At 35.7% G+C, this 25,579-nt stretch overlaps 1 protein-coding gene across 1 annotated transcript in view; it reads right to left on the bottom strand.

Annotated features, from left to right (window-relative positions):
- ACTR2 (ARP2 actin-related protein 2 homolog (yeast)) overlaps positions 1 to 25,579 on the bottom strand; it is a 39,451-nt gene that overhangs the window by 13,279 nt on the left and 593 nt on the right. Inside the window, exons 2-11 of the mRNA XM_010863342.1 lie at positions 25,350 to 25,554; positions 25,190 to 25,251; positions 24,999 to 25,071; positions 24,045 to 24,150; positions 18,604 to 18,759; positions 12,924 to 13,139; positions 9,474 to 9,546; positions 5,671 to 5,807; positions 4,232 to 4,381; positions 921 to 1,066 (exon numbers count right to left, since the gene is read on the bottom strand). Of these exons, the coding sequence (XP_010861644.1) occupies positions 921 to 1,066; positions 4,232 to 4,381; positions 5,671 to 5,807; positions 9,474 to 9,546; positions 12,924 to 13,139; positions 18,604 to 18,759; positions 24,045 to 24,150; positions 24,999 to 25,071; positions 25,190 to 25,251; positions 25,350 to 25,554 (1,324 nt within the window). The remainder of the gene's footprint in view (positions 1 to 920; positions 1,067 to 4,231; positions 4,382 to 5,670; positions 5,808 to 9,473; positions 9,547 to 12,923; positions 13,140 to 18,603; positions 18,760 to 24,044; positions 24,151 to 24,998; positions 25,072 to 25,189; positions 25,252 to 25,349; positions 25,555 to 25,579) is intronic.

Raw genomic sequence — 25,579 nt, 5'->3', positions numbered from 1 at the left:
ATCACTGACTCAATGGACATGAGTTTGAGTAAACTCCAGGAGTTGGTGATGGACAGGGAGGCCTGGCGTGCTGCAGTCCATGGGGTTGCAAAGAGTCAGACACGACTGAGCGACTGAACTGAACTGATACAATGGAGAAAACAGGAAACTTCACTAAGAGTTTAACACTAATAACACCAAACAGGAGCAAACTGACATCACTTCTGGATGTGATAACCTAAGAAGGACACATCACTTAAGTAGTGTTCCAGCCAAAAAGGCACAATCTAAATTTAATCATGAGAAAACATTCATACCCAAACTGTAGTCTGCAAAAATATCAATGTCATGAAAGACTGAGGAATTACAACAGATGAAAGGTTACTAAGAGACATGAGAACTACATACAAGGTGTGGTCTCAGTTCTGACCCTTTACCAGAAAAAAGAAAAACTGTATAAAGGACATTACTGGGACAAAGAACAGAACTGAAATGAGGGTGGCAGATAAAAGTGCATCAGCAATCAATCCCCTGAACTCAGTAACTGCACTGCCGCTATAAGAGAACAGCCTCATTCCTAAGAGCCACAAAGTAAACATTAAGGAGTAAAGAGGACTTACATATTCAACCTATTCTCAAATGACTCGAGAATAGGAGAGAGAGAAAGGGAGAGCACATAAACACGTAGATTGCTGAAATCAGAAAAATGGAAAACTGGGTAGTGTACAGGAGTCCTCCTTTCTATTCTGGAAACTTGCAACATTTAAACTATTTCAAAATAAGTTTAAACGGGCATCTGTGACACAATGATATATGTCATTCAACAACCAGTGTCATCCTATCAAAAACTCGGGTGAGACAACAGACAACTTGGTCACTCTAGCTATTTATATTCCATCTATTTCTGATAAGCTACTTTGAAACAACCATTTCTAAAGTACCTGGTATCAATGTCAGCCGCCTGGATTGTGTTAAAAAGCAATTCAGCAACACCTACTCCCTCGACATTGATCAAGTGAGGCTGAAACAGAGCTTCCGGTGCTTCAAACCTCTCTCCCCCGACTTTGATAATGCGGCCATCTGGGAGCTAGAGACCAAGAACAATCAAGTATCAGCAAAAGATTTTAAAAGTTCCCAGTATTCTTTAGATGTTAGTATGCCTGTTTTATAACCAAAATCATTAGCAATATATTTCTCCCAAAATACATTTTTGAAAAAAGACAAAGTAAAATACATTAAAATAACTGTTTTTATTATCATGCTCTGTTCTGCTTTTGAAATGATATGTCCTGCCTTTCCAAACAGTAGGAATTTCCTTAAAGAGTCACCAATACACAAATGTGTGATGTCTACAGGTGTGTGCAAGTGAGCACTACAGAAAGTGCTGATCACCCACAGCAACTGGACTTTTGCCGGAGTCAATGCTGCTTCTCTTTATCATTTTAACACATTTTTGAGTTTATAGAGATTTTTACCATGTAGCACAGACACATTCAATTAAAAATTTTAAATTTCTTTCAACAAATAATTATTCTGGGGAACTATTTTTTTGCCATCAAATACTTTATATCATGTGTGAAACTTCTATCAAATCATTTAATCCAAGGAAAATCTTATGATCAAAAAAGCTTAAGGACGCTAATCTATTTTTTAGCAGGCAATTCTGTTGTATCCTACTTACTAGGTTCTATTAAATTTTTAAGTAGATAAATATAATTTTAAGAAAACAAGATTTAAGCAACTGGTAAGATACCACTAACATATGACCCTGTTAACCCTTAAGTTACATCATGTTTATGTTTAATTAAATGAGAAATGTTAAACAAAAACTCTCTCACAATTCACAGAATTGACCTAAGTAACAAGCATCCTGGTATATACTGGCATTTGACACATTTCTATATGACAGACCAGAATTAGTTTTACATTAACATTTCTAACAGTGTATCAGTTTAAAATAATGTAATTATAATAACTATATTTAGATTCCCAAACTCACTTTCCAACATGACAAAGTATCTCAAAGCAAGTCCTTGAAGACATTTACTCCATGTTTGCTCTAACTGTATACAGTACGTGCAACACAATCACATCTTTCAAAAACTCCACAATTATCTTTTTATAAACTTTATAAAAAAAAATTTTTTTTTAATTTACCCTTAACAAAATAAACACAACCATCCAGTGACTTTAAAAACCACATGAACTCACCCAAGGTATATGGGAAGACTTCACATGGCAGAGTATCACTAGCATAAAACATCTACACCTGGACAATGTGGCTTTTCTCAAAGCTCTGGCTGGAGATCAGCCCGGGGCCACCTACCCTAGGAACTACTTACCTTTCAGAACTGTTAAAACTGTATGCCTCCCAATTTCTCTGCACCAAACCTTATCCTATCCTCTATTTGTCCACTATTTTCCCTCTTCATCAGTTCCCCGTTTATTTGTCACAAATACTTTTGTAACCTGCCTCAAATTCTGAGACAGGAATGAAGAGATAAAATATGTTTTATATTTCTAGTTCCCTTATCCTCTGTCTCATGACACTTTCTTCCAAAGTCACGTAGACAATAAATTATAAATCTAGGGGAACTATCAAGAAGGCCTCAGGAAAGAATCCCTAGGGCAAATCTGTAGATGATTGAGTTGCAAAGTACTGATTTATTGTCTATTTGGATCATTATCTTCTAAAATGAAACAACATAACTTATAAAAATTTTAAATTATTTTTAAAGTGACTATTTTGTACATATTTATGATATGCTCTGTTTTATATGAATTAAATGGTGGAAGAATACTTGCTTTTATTGCCTATCACTCAATTTCAGTTTTGGTGGCTCAGTGGTAAAGAATCTGCCTGCCAAGGGTTCAATCCCTGGGTTGGGAAGATCCCCTGGAGAAGGAAATGGCAACCCACTCCAGTATTCTTGCCTGGGAAATGGCATGGACAGAGGAGCCTGGCAGGCGTCCATGGGGTCGCAAAGAGTTAGATATGACTTAGTACTCTTGCCTGGAAAGTCCCATGGGTGGAGGAGCCTGGTGGGCTGCAGTCCATGGGGTCGCTGAGAGTCGGACACAACTGAGCGACTTCCCTTTCACTTTTCACTTTCATGCATTGGAGAAGGAAATGGCAACCCACTCCAGTGTTCTTGCCTGGAGAATCCCAGGGACTAGGGAGCCTGGTGGGCTGCCGTCTATGGGGTCGCACAGAGTCAGACACAACTGAATCGACTTAGCAGCAGCAGCAGCAGCGACTAAACAACAGTAGCAGATCAAAGACACAGTATGGAAGCACTTTATACCCAGATGAAAATGACAGACTTAAGGCAGCAATACACTGAAAATTCAACTCCTCTGATATAAATTATAACTTGGTTCTAAGAATCATTAGTTACAATTTCAAGTTAACACTTGTTCTGAACATCTCATTAAGAAAATACTAAGTCAGGAAGACTGCCACCTACTGAATTGTTAAAGCAATTCTATAGGAAGACCATTTTCCAAACTATCTTAGAATACCAGTCCCATGAAATGCTAAGAATACTGTAATCATGTACAATTCAGCATATCAAAGGTTCTGAGAAGTCCTTTAATAAAGTGAAACTGACTCTCTCCCAAACTCATCTGACAATGTAACCCTTCATTTTAATTTCTGTCACGATCTACTAACATCTCAGAGAAATAACATTATGTGAAACCCATGCTGAAAAATGCTACTCCAGGTACTGCTGCTGCTAAGTCACTTCAGTCGTGTCTGACTCTATGCAACCCCATAGACGGCAGCCCACCAGGCTCCCCAGTCCCTGGGATTCTCCAGGCAAGAACACTGGAGTGGGTTGCCATTTCCTTCTCCAATGCATGAAAGTAAAAAGTGAAAGTGAAGTCGCTCAGTCGTGTCCAACTCTTAGCGACCCCATAGACTGCAGCCTACCAGCCTCCTCCGTCCATGGGATTTTCCAGGCAAGAGTACTGGAGTGGGGTGCCATTGCCTTCTCCAATTCCAGGTACTAGAATCTCAAAATAACATTTCATATCTAACTGTATCCTAAAGTAGAAAAGCAATATATGATTCTTGCTTTATTAAATCATAGTATCATAATGTACAAAGACATTAAAGGTCATATATATACAAATTATAACAACCCAAACCCAAAGTACTGGATTCCAAGAAAACCTCCTTAAGCACACACCAACAGTCACTGTCACCCACTTTAAAACCATATATATATCATACACCAGATATACTTACTGTGTAAGATTCAACCAATACTGTGGTTTCTAAGGCCAGTTTCTGCTCTTGCTCAATATTATATCCCACATAACACAACTTTTCTTTAATCATGCGAACCGTTTCAAAATCAGCAGAATGGTTGAAGGCATATCCCCGCAACAGAAGCAGCTGGTACAAAAAAACAGCAGTTAAGTCCACAATTAATCTGAGTGAGTTCAAGTCCACAAAAGGGATTAATGCTAAGCATGTCACATCAATACCAAATACAATGGACAGCAGAACCTTAGCTCTTACTATTTCAGAAAGGAGAATATTACTCACCATAAGAGTTTACATTTCACTTTCACAGAAAAGTTTCATAGGGAGTGACAGAATTTACAGTTCATGAATAATAAATGGGCAAAATATCTATTAATAAATAATATTTTAGCACTGGATTCCTATAATCTGCAATTTACTCAGTCAATGCCATAACTGTGAAATATGACTGACACATATTAGAGGGACAATAGTATTTGCTAAATAGACAAACAAAAACGAGAATTCAACCTGACAGGAAAAACAAAACACACACGATATACATCATAAACAAATCAGACTTTTCACATAAAAACTACAAATCCTCTGATCTTTGTGTTTACAGTCAAAGGAAAACTCTTGGACAATCCTTTGGCAGTCACCCTCAAACAGAATTCTGGCTTAGAATGATAGTATAATTCTCATCACCAATCTTATTACTAACCCAATGTCAATACGAAGACTTAACACAACCCAGAACAGTCTTCCCACAGTAGTACCAGTGACATATTGGACCTTATAATCCTTTGTTGTGGGGGATGCCCTGTTCATTGCAGAATGTTTAGCAGCCTTCCTGCAAAGATGTTAACAACCAAAAATGTCTCCAGACATTTCAAAGTGTCCCTGGAGGAGTAGCATCATCCCTGATTGAGAACCACTGACCTGGAGAGAGTGTACTAACTATAGAGTTCTGGTACAGACAATATTCTAAATCTTTCCCCCCCCACATTACAAAAACCACACATGCTTCCAAAGAGTGGCCTTAAATGTATACTTTATCTAGCAATGTTTTAAAGAATATCATCACTAATTTCATTCACAAATAAATTTTAATATACATCTTGTTCAAAGAGGGTTTTACGGCTGAAAGGCTGCCCAAGTTGTTCAAGGAAGTCTTAAGAGTCTTCTTCCACCTTTAACATACCTCTCTTCCCATTCCTCAGGAAAGGCAAATTATAATTACGTAATGATGAACTCTCATTAGTACACAAGAGATCATGTGTGTGAATCTTATACAGATTTTTATATGAATTTTAAAATACTGGGCCACTTCTCTGGTGGTGCAGATTCACTAGAATCCTGAGGTGATACATTCAATTTTAAGTAGATATATATACAAACTTACAAAATCTAATTCCATGATATTCTCTTTTGCTTACCTTGATAAGATATCTGGTAATATCCCTCCCGGCAATATCCAGTCTCCTGGTAAGGTGAGGGAGAGAAAAGCCTTCATACACTGGGCAAATGTGAGTCACACCATCTCCAGAGTCCACCACGACTCCAGTTAATAAACCTGTAGAAGAATCATGAAGTTGTAAACAAAAAGCCGAATCAGAAATCAAAGCCAGCAAATTTCAAGTATTTCAATATTCAAAGATGCTGGCTTCTGATTAGAAACATCACCAACCAAAATGGTCTAAAAGCTAGCACTTCTTTCTTATTTGCTTATTTTGCAGTTTATTTCTAACACACAGACACTGAAGTCAGTGTTCTCTCACATGCCTCCTGTGAGACCTTTAGTCCAATCATGTGCTCCCCCAGTGATGGGAAGAAACAGACCCTCAGACTGAGGACTGAAAAATACAACATGGTCTTTAATCCTAACTTTAATCTTGATCCCTGAATTCCCCTGAAGTCAAATTCTCTAAAGTATCATAGATAACTTTTATGAAAACCACTGTGAAGGGTAATTACACAAGTTAATAGTGAATCTGCTAAAATAATCTAGTTCTTTATTATTATTTTTGTCATATAGTATATTCAAAACTCTGCTGTTTGGAAAATTTCTGTTCATACAAAATAGCTAGAAATCTGAGAATAATTCATCTTAACTAGCCAAAGAATCACTTCAATTATTCACCAAAATCAAGAAAGACACTGTCAGTTAAACTTTTTAAAAAAAGACCAGCAAAGAAGCTATCTTCTCTCTTGCGAGTGCGTGCGTTCTTAGTCGCTTCAGTCGTGTCCAGCTAGTTGTGACCCTATGGACTGTAGCCCACGAGGTTCCTCTGTCCATGAGATTCTTCAGGCAAGAATACTGGAGTGGGTTGCCATGGCCTCCTCCAGGGGCTCTTCCTGACTCAGGGATGGAACTCACGTCTGTTATATCTTCTGCACTGGCAGGTGGGTTCTTTACCACTAGCGCCACCTGGAAAGTCTCTTTGTTTCTCATTATGTGCTATTTAACGGTATAAATGGGGACTTCCTTGATGGTGCAGTGGTTAAGACTGCATGCTTCTAATGTAGGGGACATGTGGGTTTGATCCCTGGTCAGGGGGGTGTGGAATTAAGATCCCACATGCAGTGCAGTATGGCCAAAAACAAAAATAGTAATAATAAAATGAAATTTAAAAAAATATATAAAAGTACAAATGACTGAAAGTTAGTGTTTCACCTTTTGTGCCAGAGTTAATTCAGGAAAAAAAAAATTTCTAAATCACATTTTCTAGCAGTTTTTAAGTCTAATGATACTTTTAACCAGAGTATATATTATCTACAGTTGCTTAAGCTTATTATTTTATCACTGTCCCATCCCTGAATACTCTCTCCTTCTTTCTTATGCACAAAACATCTAATTTATCTCTGAACACATTTATTCAAAACATCTCCTACTAAGTTCATATAATTTGTTTTTTCTTGACTGATTTTTCAATTTTCATAAAAAAATCATATGCTGCCTCTTAAGGTTGCTTTCTTTTAAACAAGAGACTTTCTATTGCAAGAAAGAAGAATCCACAGTATCATTAATTCAAAAATGCTCCCAGTAATACCAACTAACACTAGATTACTCACTCTTTCTCCTTCAATTCTGAAGGATTCTTTAAAGCTCAATCTAGTTCTTAACTTTTCATTCATACCCTCCCTGACCATTTTAACCTCTAACTCACACTCCATAATTCCAGTTATTCCCCTCAATCCTGTACACAAAATGCAGTCAGATACACTTTCTTGAATCACCATGTCACCTCTCTTATTCAAAAGCCTTTCCTGGTTCCAAATGTAGCTTCTTACTCTTTTGACTTAACTGGTAGCTTTTAGCCACCTTATTTTTATGCAAGGTGAAGAGTTCTCTTCGGCTGAAGAGTTCTTTTGATTAGAATTACTGGATTATCACTTCTCAAAACTAAGAATTAAATATTTAAACAAAAGCAGCTAAATATCAGGAGTTAAGAGAGGAGATCTTCTCCTTGGACAGAAATAAATTTATGAATATTGCTAGAAATATCTGTTAAGGTCAATTTTATTCAATTAAAGCAAAAATTCATTTCAGCAGAAATGTCCCATCTCCACCCCCTAACTGGAATCACCAGTTTCAAAGCTTAGATTCAAAAATTTTAATATCTATTTTTCCAAAGTATTTTCTAAAATAAATTCTGAAATGTACTTAAAAAATGAAACACAATTTCCTAGATGCAGACAAACACGAGCTCCTCAGACCCTGGCTATAATGGACGAAAGGGCAAGGAGACCACATGTAGCTTATCGAGGAGCTGACTCACCGCCATATCCTCTGTCCTAAACAGAACGCCAAGCTCATGACACACTTGGTGAATGAATAAAGCCTCTTTAAAAATTTAATTCTCCCCAGATATTTTCTTAGTATCTACATGAAGTAGTAAAGACAGCTTTAAAACCTAGTATGTATTTTGACAAAGTGATTTTTACTCATCTATGTGTAGAATCAGATGGATCACCATAATATTAAAATTTGTTTCTTAACACAACTGACCCTTGAACAATGTGGGGGTTAACCTGCATATAACTTACAGCTGGCCCTTTGCATCCCGATTCAACCAACTATGGACCTTGCAGTACTATAGTATTTACTACTGAAAAATATCCATGTATAAGCGGAGTCATACAGTTCAAATCAGCACTGTTCAAGGGTTGACTGTACTGTCACAGACCACGTAAGTACTAAGGCTTGACATTTAGTTGTCACCTCCTTCAGAAACCTTCTCTGACATGCTAAATCAATTTCTGAATCTTTCCCCCATTAAGAGTGTAAGTTCTTGAGGGATCTTTACATTTTAAGTGCCCAACAGGCTCTGAGCACATATCTGATGGCCTCATAAGTTCTCTACAAGATCATCAGGATACAGAGCTCTCCCTACATGGCTACTATTTTATTCCCAGCAGATACAGAGGCAGTTACTAATGGCAGTACCAAGAAAACAAAGGAAAAGTAGGTCCCCTCCATTCAACCCACTTCAAAGTTGGGAAGGTACTCTCAAACGTCTGTCTTTTCTTTTATATTTAATCTATTATGTATTTGACAAAGATAATTTTATATGAACCTTTCTGGCTTTTTTAAACTCTTGACAATTCTGAGGACAGAGTCCACGTTCATTCCTTCCTTCAAAAATTTTCTTAAATAGTCTAAAAGAAGAAACTTCCTACTTATTAAAAAAAACTGAGAAGTTTCTTAAGTCCTTCATTGTTTAGTAAAGAAAATAAAAATGTGTATATTTTATTTGACAAACTGTGGAGTATTTGAATAAATATAAATACATGAAACTGAGCTTTCTGGGACTTAAAACCTTCTGAGAAATCAAATTCCTTTGACATAAAATACATGTAACAAATGTTTGCTGAATTAATTAATGTTTAGTAAAGAAAATAAAAATGTGTATATTTTATTTGACAAACTGTGGAGTATTTGAATAAATATAAATACATGAAACTGAGCTTTCTGGGACTTAAAACCTTCTGAGAAATCAAATTCCTTTGACATAAAATACATGTAACAAATGTTTGCTGAATTAATTAATGTTTAGTAAAGAAAATAAAAATGTGTATATTTTATTTGACAAACTGTGGAGTATTTGAATAAATATAAATACATGAAACTGAGCTTTCTGGGACTTAAAACTTCCTGAGAAATCAAATTCCTCTGACATAAAATACATGTAACAAATGTTTGCTGAATTAATGATACTGAAAGTTAAGCTTCACCTACCTTGAGCATACAAAGTCAGGACTGCCTGGATAGCTACATACACACCAGAAAACTGGTAAGTTTCAAACATTACCTAAAAGTGCAAAAGGAAAGGGAGAACATTAGTATTTTAAAATTACATTATACATATAATGTAATATATATATATATTAATATATGCTTTCTTGATGGCCAGAGTGGATTAGCTGATCAAAATAGAATCAAAGGACCCAAAAGAATCTTCCATTCTCTACAGCTGTTTCTTGCCTCTACTAAAGTCCTGCTGTCAGGCAGCCCCAATTTTGAGGACGGATTTTTTTTTAAAATACACACTGAGTCCCCAAGCATTTCTTAAGTTCTACAAAGCAAAGATTTCTGAGAGTTTTTAACTAATGGCAGGTAAGAGTGAAACAAAGTGTTCTGTTTTTGAACAAGACCTTCTCAACTCATGTCCCTTAAGGGAAATGTCTTTTAATTCAAAGACAAACTATACAAACTACTTAACTGCCAACCTTCCCATCCCTTTCCCTCAACCTGGGCCAAGCAAGACTGTGGCTCTACCTCCACGTAATAAACGGTACAGCAGGGAAACAAAACTAAACAATTCTTGAATGCTGGCAGATTCAGAAGCTGCTCAGCTGCTGAGTCTGTGCTCCACCCTGTGCTGAGGTCCACTGCAGGGATGAGGAGCTCCTTCACGTCCTCTCTGCTCACAATGCTGCTCACTGTCCATATCGCAGGTTGGCCAGGAATATTCCGTAGGATTTTCTCTGTCATCCACAGTTAGCATTCACTGACTGGCAGTGCAGACTACCACTATGAACATCTGATATTTAGAAATTTTACAACCGATCACAATGAGAATGATATTCAGTTTAAATTTTTTCAACTCTGGGGAATTCCATAGTGGTCCAGTGGTTAAAACTCCGTGTTTCCACTGCTGGGGGCACGATCCCTGGTCAGGGAACTAAGATCCCACATGCTATAGCCAAAACAAAACAAAAAAACCTCTAAATCACTATTCTGTATACCTGAAACTTAACACAGCATTGTAAATCAACCATACTTCAATAAAACTAAATTAAAATTTTTTTTTTAATTCTAATAAATAAATTTTACAACTCTGAAACACAAACTCATCAATTAAGCAACTAAATTTTCTGACTAGTATTCTATTCCATCATCCTTTATCCCCCTGCTACAGGGATGAAATTGGTATACAGCTGACCCTTGAACAACACAGGTTGTTCTGAATTGTGCAGGTTCATTTAATTGAAGATTTTTTTTAATAAATAAATACTACACCATCACATGATCCGAGATCAGCTGAATCCAGGGATACAGAACCTGGGATACAGAGGGCAAATTATAAAGTTTTACACAAATTTTGACTGAGGGGGATTGGCACCCTTAACCTTGTGTTGTTCAAAGGTCATTTGCATTTATCAACTGTATTTGCATTTATCAACTTGACAGTCTGTCAATTTGTTTTTATTCATAAGATCATTAAGAAGTATTTGTAGTTCAGAAACAACTTTCTGAATGAGATTAAAATGGGGCATTATCAGTCATAGTCAAATTTGTATTTAGAAGTAAAAAAGAGCATTGAACTAAGAAGAGTCCTTAGAGTGTGTAGTAAAACTAATTCTTGTCATTTCTGCAGTTTAAAAAAAATATCTGTCCTAGTCAAATAGTTAGTTAGTGGATGGCAGATATGGTGTTATCCACTACATAGCAAATGCCATCTCCCTGAATTTTCAGTTGAAAGAAAACTTGGTTTCCATTCTGCTACTGTATTATTTTTTTTTTTTAAAAGAGGTTTCCTTGTCTCATAACCTCTTGATTCAATACAAAAATATCTCTACACTCTGTTTTTGCAATGCACTGCTAAAAATAAAGAGCAATTATAAATGACCACTTATCCATTACAAACTATTAGTAACTATAAATCATTTAGAAAGTATAAAGCACAATTAAAATATAAATACAATAAAGCCCATCTTTCATAGTTTCAGGGGTGGCTAGGAGGGGGGAAAAAAAATGAACCATAAAAAATGATATGGATTCTGTAGCTAAAACCACAATCTCAAAATTTGAAAAAACAAAAATTTTAAATCTCTTCTAAAATTTCCATCAACATCTCAACATAGTCAATGAGTAAAACAAAACATTTACTTACATTAAGCAGTATCTGGAAAGCTAATAAAATCCAAAGTAATTAAAATTTCCTATCTCATATATAACAAAATGAAAGATAACTGTTGCAAAGTTACCCATCTAAAGTACTAAGAATGTAGACTTTTTGCTCTTTAACTGCCTACCTCGTTACTGTTTCCACCTCTCTTCCCGAGCCCTCCCATCTCCCTGGCCCCCAGCATTCCCCCACTGTCTGCTATCACTTCTTTGGTTAACTATATTATCTATATCCTCGTGACTCCCAAGTTTATACCTCCAGTCTCAGACTTTTCTCCTGAACTTGACCTTATATATATAACCATTTTTGCTTGGATGTCTAACAAAAACCTAACATGTCCAAAACTGAACTCCTGATCAATTTCCCTCCCAAATCCTGTTGTACTCTGTCTTTGCTCAAGTGAAACTTTGAGAGTTACCTCTCTATCACATGTATTTAAGAAATTAGGATTTTTTTTTTTGGCCCTACCTTCGAAACAGAGCCACAATCTGGCCACTTATCATTACCTTCTCTGCTATTACCCCTAATCCTAACCATCATTATCTGGGTGTCTAGATAACTGAAAAAGTCTCCAAACTTGTCTTTCTTCTACCCTTGCCTCCTTATGTTCTACATTCAACACAGCAGCCACAGAAACCTCCATCTGTAATAGCTCTTCCTTGTAACAGCCCTACATTTCACTCAGAGTTTAAATCGAATTTCCTATAAGAACCTACAAGGCCCTAGATGATTTGGCCCCATTATTTCTCCCACCTCATCTCCTGTTGCTCTCCCACACTGGCTTCCTTGCTGACTAATATGCCACACTTGCTCCCATTTCAAGACCTTTACACTGGTTACTCCTTTGCCTGGAATGCTTTTCCCCCAGTTAGTTACTGGCTAACTCCTTCCGTTTAAATATCACCTTACAGATACGTACTACCACAACCTATGAAAAACGCAGCCTTCCTTCATGCCCCATCTCCCTTACTCTTTCCCACCCCTCTTTCAGCATCTAGTATCTTCTAATAAACCATTCAATTAATTCATTTTTTTTGGTCTATTTTCCCCTGCTAGATGGTAAATTCCATAGCAGCAGGATTTTGGCTTTGTTTACTGGTATATTCTACTTATAATGACTAACATATACTTAGGTGCTCAATAAACAGGATCTGGGAGAAAGTAACAATTATTCTTATTTCCTTTATTCTCAACAACAAGGGAAGATAAAACAAAAAAATTTGCTTTAATATCACATCACAGAAACATATATATGCACAACCCATCTAAAAACTTACCTCTACAATCTTCTCTCTGTTTTTGGTTGGGTTCATAGGAGGTTCTGTGAGTAGAATTTTACAATTCCTGGTATCTATGTTAAGTTTTTCTGGTCCAAATGTGTAGTCCCATAGGTGTTTCATGTCATCCCAATTTCGTACTATGCCATTTTCCATAGGGTAATTAACTTCTAACATCGAGCGTAATTCACTTGCCTCATCACCAACCATAAGATCCTAGAAAATTATAATATCAAAGCTTTAGACCAAATTTTTGCATAAAATACCATCAGAAAATTATCCTTATATTTTGGAAAACTGGGGAATAATTAATTTTAATATTTCTGGCACTTTCAGATAAATTTCTTCATTCCACAAGTTAAAAAGTCGATCTCTCCTTTAATGAACAATGTCTTGCAAATCTTAATCATAAATAATACATTTTTATGTACAATGTGGTTTAAATCAATAAATTGACCTTACCTTTAATAAATATGTTTCCAAAAGAAGAGTATTAGCACAAATAAACCCCACATTTTCATATTTTGGAGGGGTTTGTATGAGGTTTCATCTCTTTCTTTTGCTCAAATGTTCAAAAAATAAGGCCTGTGATATGTGAGATAGCACATCAGGGGGAAAAAAAACTTGTAGAAAAATGCTCAACGCATGCAGCACATTTCTTTGTACTAAATATCAAAATGATAAGTGTAGTACCATACAGCATAATGAGAAGCAAAAAATAAAATGATTTTTATTATACTGTAATAATGGATATATGCACCACAAACTTGTAAATTTCACAAACGTCTACCTAGATATGCCTCAATTAAAACTGAAATTAAGCTTCAATATATGCCTCACCAAGATGAAAGATAATTTGTAGAGATACAAAAAATTATGATACAGAGAAGAAATTCTTCTTTAAAATTATCTCATAAGCAACATTTCCAATCTTAAAGTATACTATGCTATCACCCAGGAAGCAGAATACTCACAAGTCTTGTCTCCAATGAGCACATACTTAAGATGACCCACATTTCAAAAGTCAAATTTTATGTGTATAAGGCTAATGATGTCTCAGAATTAAAACTTACTTTAAAAATTGGCTGGTCAAAATACTAAATGATCCTGACTTAAACATATATTGATGAATTTAAAAAAATGCTAGTATCAAAAATAGCTACTATTTGCTGTAAGATCTTAAGATGTTTTAAAACAGAAGTTTAAATAAATATATGACTTTAAAATTTTTTTAAATAATGATTTTAAAAAAGAGATAAGAAAGAAACCAGGGTGAGAACTCTATTTAAAGACAACAACAACCAAAAAACAAAAACCACTGGAAAATCCACTGAAAGCGACAAAAAGGAAAAACAAAGTTAAAGCAGATGCTAGAAATATTCACTAAAATGTTTCTATTGCAACTAAATTTCATGTAAAATTAATGTACCATGCCTTAATACTCAAACTTCTTAAATACTAACTATTTAGAATTATCTGATACAAAAATGAAAAACTAAAAATCTTATATTAGAGAACTCTAGTAAATGACATGCATTTGTTGAATTACTTAGGGAAAAGAATACTGTTAATTTCAAATACATTGAAAGACAAGCTACACTGATGGACAGATGGATAAATCGATAAATATGTGATATATCAGTATAGTAAACATTAATGTCAGAATCGAGGTGATGGATCTATGGGTTTCATGGTAAAATTCCTTTAACTTTGCTGTGTATTCCAAATACTTCATAATAAAATGTCAGGGGGAGGAATCTGTATCTCCAAATACCTATATGACTTCCGGCCATCAATATAATTTAATATATAATGTTAGTTACTTTTTTCTGGAATGTATCTTTCTGTGTGTTATACAAGATAGTAATAGATTAGATAATTAAGATGGTTTATATCACTGATACATATTCACAACTATATTTCAACAAATTTAGTATAAATCTGGTCTAATCACATCTGACTATTTAGTTCTTATTCCATGCAAGAATAGGGGCCTACATATGTCTGATCTAATACCAACTCAAAAGTGTCATGTGTCTACTTCTAGGGCACACATACTATGAAGAATTAACTGAAACATCTGGCATCAAGTATCTTACCATCCCTCTGAACAAAGAGGACATTTAAAAGGAAAGAAAACAAGTGTTAACTTGTCAAATTAGTGCAAACATTCTTGAGTAACTCAAGCTACCTAATTCAAAAATTTATTTAAAATTTTATTCCAAAAAATCCTAAAACATAGTTTTCCCTAGAACATTTCAACTTCCCAAACTCCAAAATGCTAAGAGTTTTATGGAACTTGCCTTCATCTTTAAGATCAAAATTACAAGCGGTCAGATCAGGCCTTGTTTTGTTTTTTTTTTTTTACCACCCACCTCATCACTGGACCTCAAGCCTAAACCATCACCTATTATCTGAAAAAATGAAAAATTACAGTAACTGTCTGAAATGCCATTTTAAAGGCATTTATATTTTATGAAAAGCAAGCAGTGTAGATGAGATACGCCAAGAATCATTCTGAACAATATCACCACAACTTGGAAATCAGATCAAATATACTCTAAAACCACAATTAAATTCCTAAGAAAGAAATTTCATAAAAAGCATTAAAGAGTTCTCTGCAAGTACCCTCTTTTCTTACTCTCCTTAGGATTTTAAGACAAATATATGATCTTTTATTTAGAGATATAGTAATTTCCAGTTTTCCATGTTTTTCTTTATTCAAAAGAAGACTTGCCACTAGTTTAACTAGTTACTGTCACTAGCTAAAATATTTATCACTAGAAAGGCCTGATATTTATCTCTGTCAAAGTTACTTACAAATAATATTAAAAACAAATGAGAATATCTACTATAGAAAAACATAAGACTATCACAGAAAAATATAATAAAAGACTCAACTGCCGGGATGTGTCTAGTTCTAGTTCAAATGAAAAAGGCACAATGGTTTTTATTTAGAGGTAAAATCCACTGTCAATGGAAAAGTCTTACAAGACTTTGACCTTTTTCTTATTTATAATCAGGTAATGTAAAATCTGCTCATAAATAAGGATAATACAGGAAACCAATCAATCTCTTTTTCTCTCCTTTACTATTTATAGTTCATTGGCACATTACAATCTTACCTAGTTTATTAAATACACATATGATACTGTACCAGATGCAAATATATACATATATAGGCTATGACAAGCAATGTTCAATTTAACAGTGGTCAGTAAAGTGAATTGATCCAAGTGCAACAACTTCACCCCACTTTTCTGGATCACACATATCCTAAAGAAAGCCACTTGGTTTCTAACATAATGCACACTACATTCCATTTTAATTGTAACATTCATCTACAAAAAACACAAGGAAAACAATTCAAAACTATGTTAGTAATTAGTTCTGGTTTGGTCCATTGTATGCAATCAGGAGAGTATAGGACTTAATTAGTTGCTACCAAATTGAAGCAATGAAAAAGGTTAAAAATCAAAGTACTTAGAAATTAAAATATGGAATCACCCCCCTCCCCAATACTAAAGGGACACAAAACAACAACTACTGTCCCACCAAGCAAAAGTGGAAAACAAACAGAGAGCATGTGTGTAACCTCACTTACCATCTTTTTGTTATTCTACTTCAACAGGTCAAGAAAGGTGAAGAGAGAGAAGGTAGAAGTGAGAGTCAGAAAAGGCCTAAATAAAATCCTCACTGAAATTTTTAAACATACAAGCAATAGAGACAAATTAGGTCGAGGCAGATGCAGTACTACTACAGTTTACGGAGTTAATAATTAGGGCCAAATTAACACGGACAGTTATTACCTCCTGAATGAAAGTTAACTCGTTAAACAATTTAAATTTCCAGTTTTCAGTCTACCACATTTTAGGTAACAAGACACAAAAAGTATAAATCAATCCACTAGGCATAGGTATTCCAAAAAAGTCAAATTTCTTTCATTTGTTACTGAATTTAAGTACCTTAATTAAGGAAAATAAACAGCAGAAAAGGTCTAGCTGAATAGGTAAAGGGTGTGTAGAGTGATTTTCCAAGCTCTAGTAGTCAAGTTAAATTTGACACAGTTCTCTTTTCTTTCACTGTTTTCTACTGGAAGAACAAATTAACTTGAAAGACTTAAAAAGATTAAGCAGATTGAACAGAAATAAACCAACTTAACAGACTGACAAACCATACAAGCAAATGCTACTGGGGAATTCCTTAGCAAAAATGTCTTATTTGAGTATCACTTAGACTCATTTCTATCACTTCCCCTTAAAAAGCAAGAAAAGTGGGAGTGAAAAATACAGGTAGTTATTTGTGACTATGCTGGACAATAAAAATAGCTATATGTGATGTAGCTTAATACCTCAAAAATGTTATTATCCATAAAGTATATTCAAAAACCATTCTTCTTTAAAAGGCTGATACTGAATAAAAGTGACTTTCAACATTATTAAAAAACTTTATCCTTATCACTATTACTAGCTAAATTTTTAGCTGAGTTCATTTAAGATGGAATTCAATCAGAATAAAAGGAGTTAACAAAAAGAGAATATGGGATTCTATAAAATTCCCAAAAGACCCTAAAAAAAAAAACCCAAACCAAAAAACTCTCATATTGAGTATCCCTTCTGATTGTAATAAAACAGAGGCCAGAATCATTCACTTTTTTAAGTCTTTAAAAACATTATCACAGAACCCAAGTTTCAGTTTGTATTTTTATTCATCGTGTAACTCAATCCTCTAGTCCCAACAGCAGAGAGCTCTTAAGCAGCAAATGTCTACTATCTATTACCAGCTTTCTAGACACCTCAAACAAACATCCCACAGGTACCTTAACTTAGAACCTAACACACTCTCTGAAGTCTTGTCAAGGACTGTCCAGATAGGACCAACGATGCTAGTCTGTTCACAAATGATTCATAAAACGGCTTCTAAATTCTACTACATTTCGTATAACCTAACCTGATCCCTAGGCTATCTGAAGATTTTAAGTCAAGTGGTAACCACTGATTTTGATTGTTCTTTTTTTTTCCCCCTTCTAAAATATTGTTAACTCCCTTTTGATTTCCACCTCCTTTAATAGAAGATAAAAATCTATTAAGGTCCCATCTCATGTTAAGAACAGTACGTAGGCGATGACAACATTCCCGCCCTTCTCCTTGTCCTAAGATAAAAGATGCAAGGTCAAATAAAGACTTGCATAGCTTCCTCCTGCACACTATGGAAATCAGTTATTATACTGGGGAAAAAAGGAACCAATAAGATGCACACTCTGTTTTTCCTGACTAGCTATATAAAAATGTAGGGGCATCAGGCCATGAGAACATGGAAGAAGTTTCAGCTCCCAAAGAGACACTAACCCTGAATGACAAATATATGAAATTGAAAGACATAAAAATACCAGGCTGATTTCTTTTAAAATTATACTATAGGGCTTTAAGTCCCTAATACAGCATTCACATCAACATAAATATCTTATTTTTATTGTATTCAGAGAGTAATGGCTACACTTAAAGTCAGACGAAATTACTTTCAGTTTCTGTACCTTTCTTCACGTGTTGATAAAAATTTACAATAAAAGCAATTCGGCCCTCCTCCTTTGCTTTTCAAGGCATCAACATCTTAAAACTACTTAATTCAAAGAACACTTCAGTAGGTTTTGCTCCTCATTTATCAATAAATAAAATATTACCTTGATTTCAATGTTTCCCACTTTGGTGGTCGATCTGATAATAGGTCTTCCAACCAAAGCTGGGAAGATATGTTCTGGAAAGTTAGAGCCTGCATATCCACACTTCACAAACTGGAAAAGAACAGTAAAAAGTGGGTTAGTGTCAAAGTATTTACACTATTATCCATTTAACAACTGCATCTGAAAAGTACTGCTTTGCATTTATATAATATTCTAAACTTTTGGTGCTTTCAAATTACCCAAAGTAATCACCAGGTCTATCATATCCTCCATTTGTTTCCTTCATGGACCGACTACTGGAGTTCCCATTTTTTGACTGGTTAACTCTTAGGGAAAGCCTCAAGGGACCTAAGCTGAGCAGTGCATGCTGGAACCTGCTGCCTTGATGCACAGCAAGGAAGGGACAAATTCATTCAAAGAATGCTAAGGAGTTTTAAAAGAAATGTCAGAAAATGGACAGAACCAAAGCAGGCTTTCATTCATGTCTGGCAATTCACTTAAGTAACATCATTTCCCAAAATGGGAAAATCAAATGGCATCTGGACCAGCATCAAGTTAAAATAAACATTTATTAGGCATTTTTGGCTATTTACATTTTTATATTTAGAGAAACATTTAGTAATACCAGGTGACATAAGTTCATATTTAGATAGTGTACTTCTCCAATGAGGATGTAGCATTGATTCTAATAATACTTCCACTTTATGAATAAGAAACAGATGCACTAGGAGATTTAATGACTCCTAGGGTTTTTAATGCTTGTATCAGTAATACAATCTGCTTAGCCTTATTTTTAAGAGCAGCCATTACAAGGAAGGCAGTTAAAAACTTCAGGGTGGGAGGAAGAAGCTATATGAGAGAGGAGCTGTCATCAACCTCTACCATTCCCTTAATAAGATTTTGTGCAATGTACAGTAGACTGTGCAAACACTTTTGTGTCTACTGATGAATCCCAAGCACCTAGAACAGAGTCTGACACAAACTAGGTGCGTATTATTTAACTGATGAATAAAAATGAAGTTTTGCTGCTGACTCAAAAGTACAATATTATGATTATTTTAATATAGAGAATATGTTCAATATTGAGACAATCTATTGTTCCATGGATTTGGCACCACATTCTCTTAGAAGAATTTAGGAGAAAAACAATATCTGAATGTGACATATGACAGAAATAACACGAAAGTGGATAGAAAGCTGTTACATACAAGGAACTGTTTTGTTTGATGGTGGTAAAAGTTAGCAACAACCTGAAACTCACTGACTTCTGACTAACCCTCTAAAATACAAATTTTTTCTATTTCAAAGATAACCTTGTTGGAAATGATGTTGATGAACCACATTCAATTATAAATAGCCTAGCACATTCTGCCATGCATAACTGCAAGTTTTTTAAAAATAGTACTTTAAAAAAATATGTTAAAATCATGTCTTCAGCAGACTGAAGCTCTAGTCTGAAAAAAATCTGTCTAAAATTAAAAAAATTGCACATTTCCAATACCACCTGAGTTCATATCCCCTCATTCATGTTCACATTTTAGAATTCACATAAAATATACCATTCAAATAGGTTTTCTTCCAAACCCACAAAACCTAGTCCTGCTCAGTTTGCCACTGAACCTAGGTTTTCTAAAACCTAAAACTATGATACGATTCTTTCTGGATTACCTTCCAAGGCTGAAGTTAGTGTGATATGATGGCATATGCAATAGATATCCTGCTTGCTCATACCTACTTCTACTTGAATAGTGGTTGATAGTAAAGAACAATATACTTCCCACCCTAAAAAAAAGTGTTTAACATAATTCAGAAGTGTTAGTTCATTTTTCCACAATATCTTCCCAAATAATTTATCAATCTGACCCAGAAAGAGCTGGAGCGACAACTGCCGCAGACAAAGAATAATACTTAGTATTTTCTAGTCTATTCAAATTAAAAGGAAAAAACCTCTTACACTCATCTCTTCTAAATCAAACTCTCTAGTCCTTAAGCCAAAAGCCAGCTCACTTGATGTGAACTGAAATCAGATGTAAGACCAGAGAATCTCTTCTCATTATGCCACTATATTCATATTTCTACATAAATAAAATCTGTCATGACCACCAGACAAGTATCAGCTTTAGTCATAATTTATACATATATTCCAAATATAAACAGCAAATACAATGTACACATTAAATTTTTATGTAGTGACATAATGAGCAGATAAACACACTAGGTGAGACAACAGTGTCCATGAGTATAAACATTCTTAAGAAAATTGTAAAATGAATGAAAAAAAAGAATCTACACATTTGTAAAGGCAATTTCAGCATATTAAATGCAAACCAATGATTTACCTGAGAAATCTTAACACTAGGTGAAGGTGGGAGGAGGAGCCTGGGATGGAGCCCAAGTCAAGTGTCTGTCCCATCCCCCCACCCCCCACGCCCCCAGGCAGTCAGGAGGCTGGGGAGGTAAAATTCTTGTTCGAGCATATTTCACAGGACAACATATTTGCCAAGTGCCTAAGGTAAGAAGACAAAAATTAAGAATTCCTAAAACTGTAAAAGTAACTCCAAACTACTATCCTGTGCTTCATTAAAAGATGAAGGAACTTCTCTGGAGGTCCAGTGGCTAAGACTCCGCATTCCCAATGCAGGGAGACCAGGGGTCAGGAAACTAGATTCCACATGCCACAACTAAAGCTCCCATGTGCCATAGCTAACCTGGTGCCACCGAATAAATGCATTAATTAAAATAAATATTTTTAAAAATAAATATTTTTAAAAATTATTAAAAAAATGGAAAGTTGGCTTTTAGTTCAAATTAAAGACAGCAATCACTAATTAATGAGATTATTTACTCTGATTAAGCAGTAGCTTATTGGAAGTAGATGCTGCCACAGTAATCCAGTGCTAGAATTCCTACAGGGAACTAGTGTTTGGTCAAAATGGCAATAGCTGCACTATATCACATTATTTCAGATGTCAATGCATTAGCAGTTAAAATAACAAGAACATAATTACAATGATCTATTTCTCAGTCATATATAACCAACAGACAACCTGGCATTTCCTTTCTTGCAAAAAAGCCAGTATTTTTTTTTTTAAGATCTAAACCATAAGGTAATAATATACAAAGAAAATATTCTTTTCTAAACTACTTGTTTGGCATAACTTTAATTCTTGAAATACCTCCCCTCACTTCAATCATTTTAAGACCTCGTGACTTAGTTCTCTCACTGTGTGCAATAAGGCTGTGTTTAAGAAACAGACTTTACCATATATAGTTTCCTCTTCATAGCACTGTGGTTTAAACAGGCTCCCTTACTTCCCACTGAGTCATCAAATGGTAAGAACATGAACAATATAATTTTCTTTTAAGAAAAAAAAAAAAGCCCTTGTACATTTGCTCTAAAGGTATCTTTCTCCCCTTAAAAAACAAACTGGGATTTATAAAGCTTCATTTGGGCTTATTTAATTTGTATTTTTCCTTTATTATTTTAAACAAATGGCACTGATATAATAATTTAATTGCATAGTGATTACTCTGATCTTAGATCACCAAAATATTTATTGTTTATTCCAAAGCATCTACTTTTGATTTGGTTCTACTTCAAACACTCCTAAATCCAACATATAAATTTGTTTAAGCCTGATAAAGCAAGCTGTAATCAACTACAAATGTGAACTGTGTAAGTACAATTTAAAAAAAAAAGTTAACTATCTTAACACTACCAGCTACTCTGTATCACTGGACCCTAAAAATTATAACAGTCACACAGCAGGCGCTCCAGAAGTCTTCACTGTAGGTAAACCAACTCAATGTTGATGAAATCACCCAAGTTTGGCCAAAAAATACACAACATCAGGGGCCTGGGCCCAACCCCTGAAAAGCACCTAAGCCGAAGCAGATCTCCACATCTTCACCTATCTGGCCACTTTCCCCAGCTTTATTTTAGGTGGCGGTTTACACAGGCTCCATTTTAGGTTTGGATGGTTATGAGGATGAAGTGCATAAGGTATTGGAATCTGATGAGCTTTCCTCCTCTAGGAGGCCCTACAGAGGCACTGGTCAGCTTGGGGAGCCGGAGAGGTCGAAGAGCAGGACCACCACCTGGCATGTGATCATAAGAACTCATCTACCCTTAGGGCTTTCCATTTAGGGCCTGCCAGAGAAGGCAATGGCACCCCACTCCAGTACTCTTGCCTGGAAAATCCCATGGACGGAGGAGCCTGGTAGGCTGCAGTCCATGGGGTCGCTAGGAGTCGGACGTGACTGAGCGAATTCCCTTTCACTTTTCACTTTCATGCATTGGAGAAGGAAATGGCAACCCACTCCAGTGTTCTTGCCTGGAGAATCCCAGGGATGGGGGAGCCTGGTGGGCTGCCATCTATGGGGTCGCACAGAGTCGGACACGACTTACGTGACTTAGCAGCAGCAGCAGCAGAGAGGCTTAAAAAAAAAAAAAAAAATCAACTTCTCAAATGGCCTATAATTTTAAAACCTAAAATGTGTTAAGAGGCAAGTTGCTTTAGAGTAACAACTATTCTCATAAATTTTTAGAAACTAAATTTTAGTATCTTCTTAATCACAGAAGAATCATTAGACCTTCAAGTACCTAAATAAAATCAAGAGGACTATGAAGTATAAGAAATACAGACTCTAAGTGGCTCCTAATTCTCTAAATTTTCAGAAATATCAAAGCATTCTTGACTACGTACTACATCAGAGCTTTCTTCATGAAGTTTCTTCATGAAGTCAATCATGTCCTATAGAAAATCTGGATATTTAAAGTAACTAGAAATACAATGCCAAATATTACACAAGGTTTTGTTTGAATTAACTACACTTTTCTACTTATGTCACAATAACTTATCTTTTGTCTTAAGGAACAAGATTCTTAAATTATAGATTAGACATAAGGCTAATCAGATATACAATGAGTTTTCTAACAAGCTAATGAAACAGTAACATAAAACTAATTACGGGACTTGCTTCCACTATAGGGGGCGTGGGTTCCGTCCCTGGCCAGGGAACTAAGATCCCCACATGCCACAAAGCCAAAAAAAAAAAAGTTTAAGAACAAGAAAAAAAAATTTTTTTTAATTAAATATTATGAAAAAACATATACTACAAAAACTGGTTTCACTGTCCTTCAAAGAGGAGGAATCCATTAAAATATAACAGACTTCAATTTCTAAAAAAAAAACTGGCATAGTCACAAAAAAATACATTAGTATCAATTTTTTAAAGATTTACATTTATTTAGATGTCAATTTGAGACTACAGGGGGGAATTAGGCCAATTTTTTTTTAAAAAGCACCTTTAAAGTGAGTTTTAACTGTAAAAGGAACACATTTATAATTTCATTTAAAGACAGTTTAACATTAAATGGTTTGTTAAAAAATAAAGAACATTTTCCCAATAACTGAGTCATGAAGTCCTTCCCACCTGACCTTACTCTTATCCCTCGTCTCACAGATAACCACGATGAACATAAATTTCTCACAAATCCCTTCAAAACTTTCACATACACATACACATTTGTGGACACATAAATAACTTTAATAAAGAACACACACATAAATGAAAATAAAATTTTTAAATGTTTTTTGTGGTGATGAAGCTACCTCTTTTTAAGTACTATGCTGTTTTGTATGAAAGTGAAAGTGAAGTCGCTCAGTTGTGTCCAATTCTTTGGGACCCCATGGACTGTAGCCTACCAGGCTCCTCTGTCCATGGGATTTTCCAGGCAATAGTACTGGAGTGGATTGGCATTTCCTTCTCCAGGGGATCTTCCCAACCCAGGGATTGAACCCGGGTCTCCCGCATTGTAGACAGACGCTTTACCATCTGAGCCACCAAAATGATAACACTCTTCTTCCTCTCATCCATTTTCAACTTAGTTCAGATAAAGCTAGTATAATCATTGCTTGTAAAAATTCAATCAAAGGCTGTATTATGGCGGTGAATATCAACTCTTTTTTCCCCTCAACGATCCAGTTTCCAAAGTGACTTGAAGTTCATGCAAAATCTATTTTAATTCATATATTACATTTATGGAAGGAAGGGGATAAAGTGACAAAATATTGCAGCTTCAAAATGGTTAGAAATTGCTGTAATGCAGGGGGAAGTGATCACCACACAACTCACCCAAAATAACTAAGAGTTCTGTATTCTAATTTGATGACTTCGCTGCCTAAAATATATTTTTTTTTAATTGGGGGGAGGGGTGACTGAAAGAAACAACTTTCAAATAATGTCTAAATCAGTGTTTTACTGATTTTTACAATTATTTGCATTTTAGGATCTTAAATACTAACATTAACCAATAAGCCTGCCAATAAGGGAAAAAAAGAGGAGGGGTAACCCAAACTGATTAACTTCCCTAAGGTTAGTAGAATTAATACTTGGGCCTTAAAGGATCAAGATCAACCACGGAAACATACTGGTCTCTGGGGGGCTGCACCTGGGCCAAATATCCTGCATGGAGAACAAAAAGTAAATGATGCACAACCGATCTGGCCTTCCATCCTCTCAGAAAACAAGAAAACAAAACAACAAAAGCCTCAAACACTGCGAAAGGACTGAGGTTCATTGCCTGACAGCACTTCCCTTTTTTCTTTAAACCCGTTTCCTGCCTCCTGTTCCGTATCTTCAACTCTACAGGAAGAGCAAGGCCTCTTGGTCTTTTTCCTTTTTACACACCGGCGACCCTGGAGAATGAAGCCCTTTCGCAACGCACAAGCCCAGCCTTTTACCCCTCCAGCCCTCGAGCCAAATTCCTGCGGCTAGAGCGCTGGGCCGGCCCCGGCCCGGTAGCAGGTGGGACCCCCACCCATCGCCGGCCTCGCCCGCCGTCCTGACCCCGAGCTGCGGGACTGCCCAGCTCGGGGCTACTAAGGAGTCCAGCCCGCTCGAGCCCCACACCCACGCGGGTGGAAAGCGCTGGCCAGTGCCCCTCGGCTCGGGCGGCAGAGGGCCCAGGGGT

Source organism: Bison bison, unplaced genomic scaffold (genome assembly GCF_000754665.1).
Source record: "Bison bison bison isolate TAMUID 2011002044 unplaced genomic scaffold, Bison_UMD1.0 scf7180017864489, whole genome shotgun sequence".
In the NCBI taxonomy this organism is placed as follows: Eukaryota; Metazoa; Chordata; class Mammalia; order Artiodactyla; family Bovidae; genus Bison; species Bison bison.
Note: the sequence above shows the minus strand (reverse complement) of the source record. Positions and strands in the feature narration are given on the sequence as shown.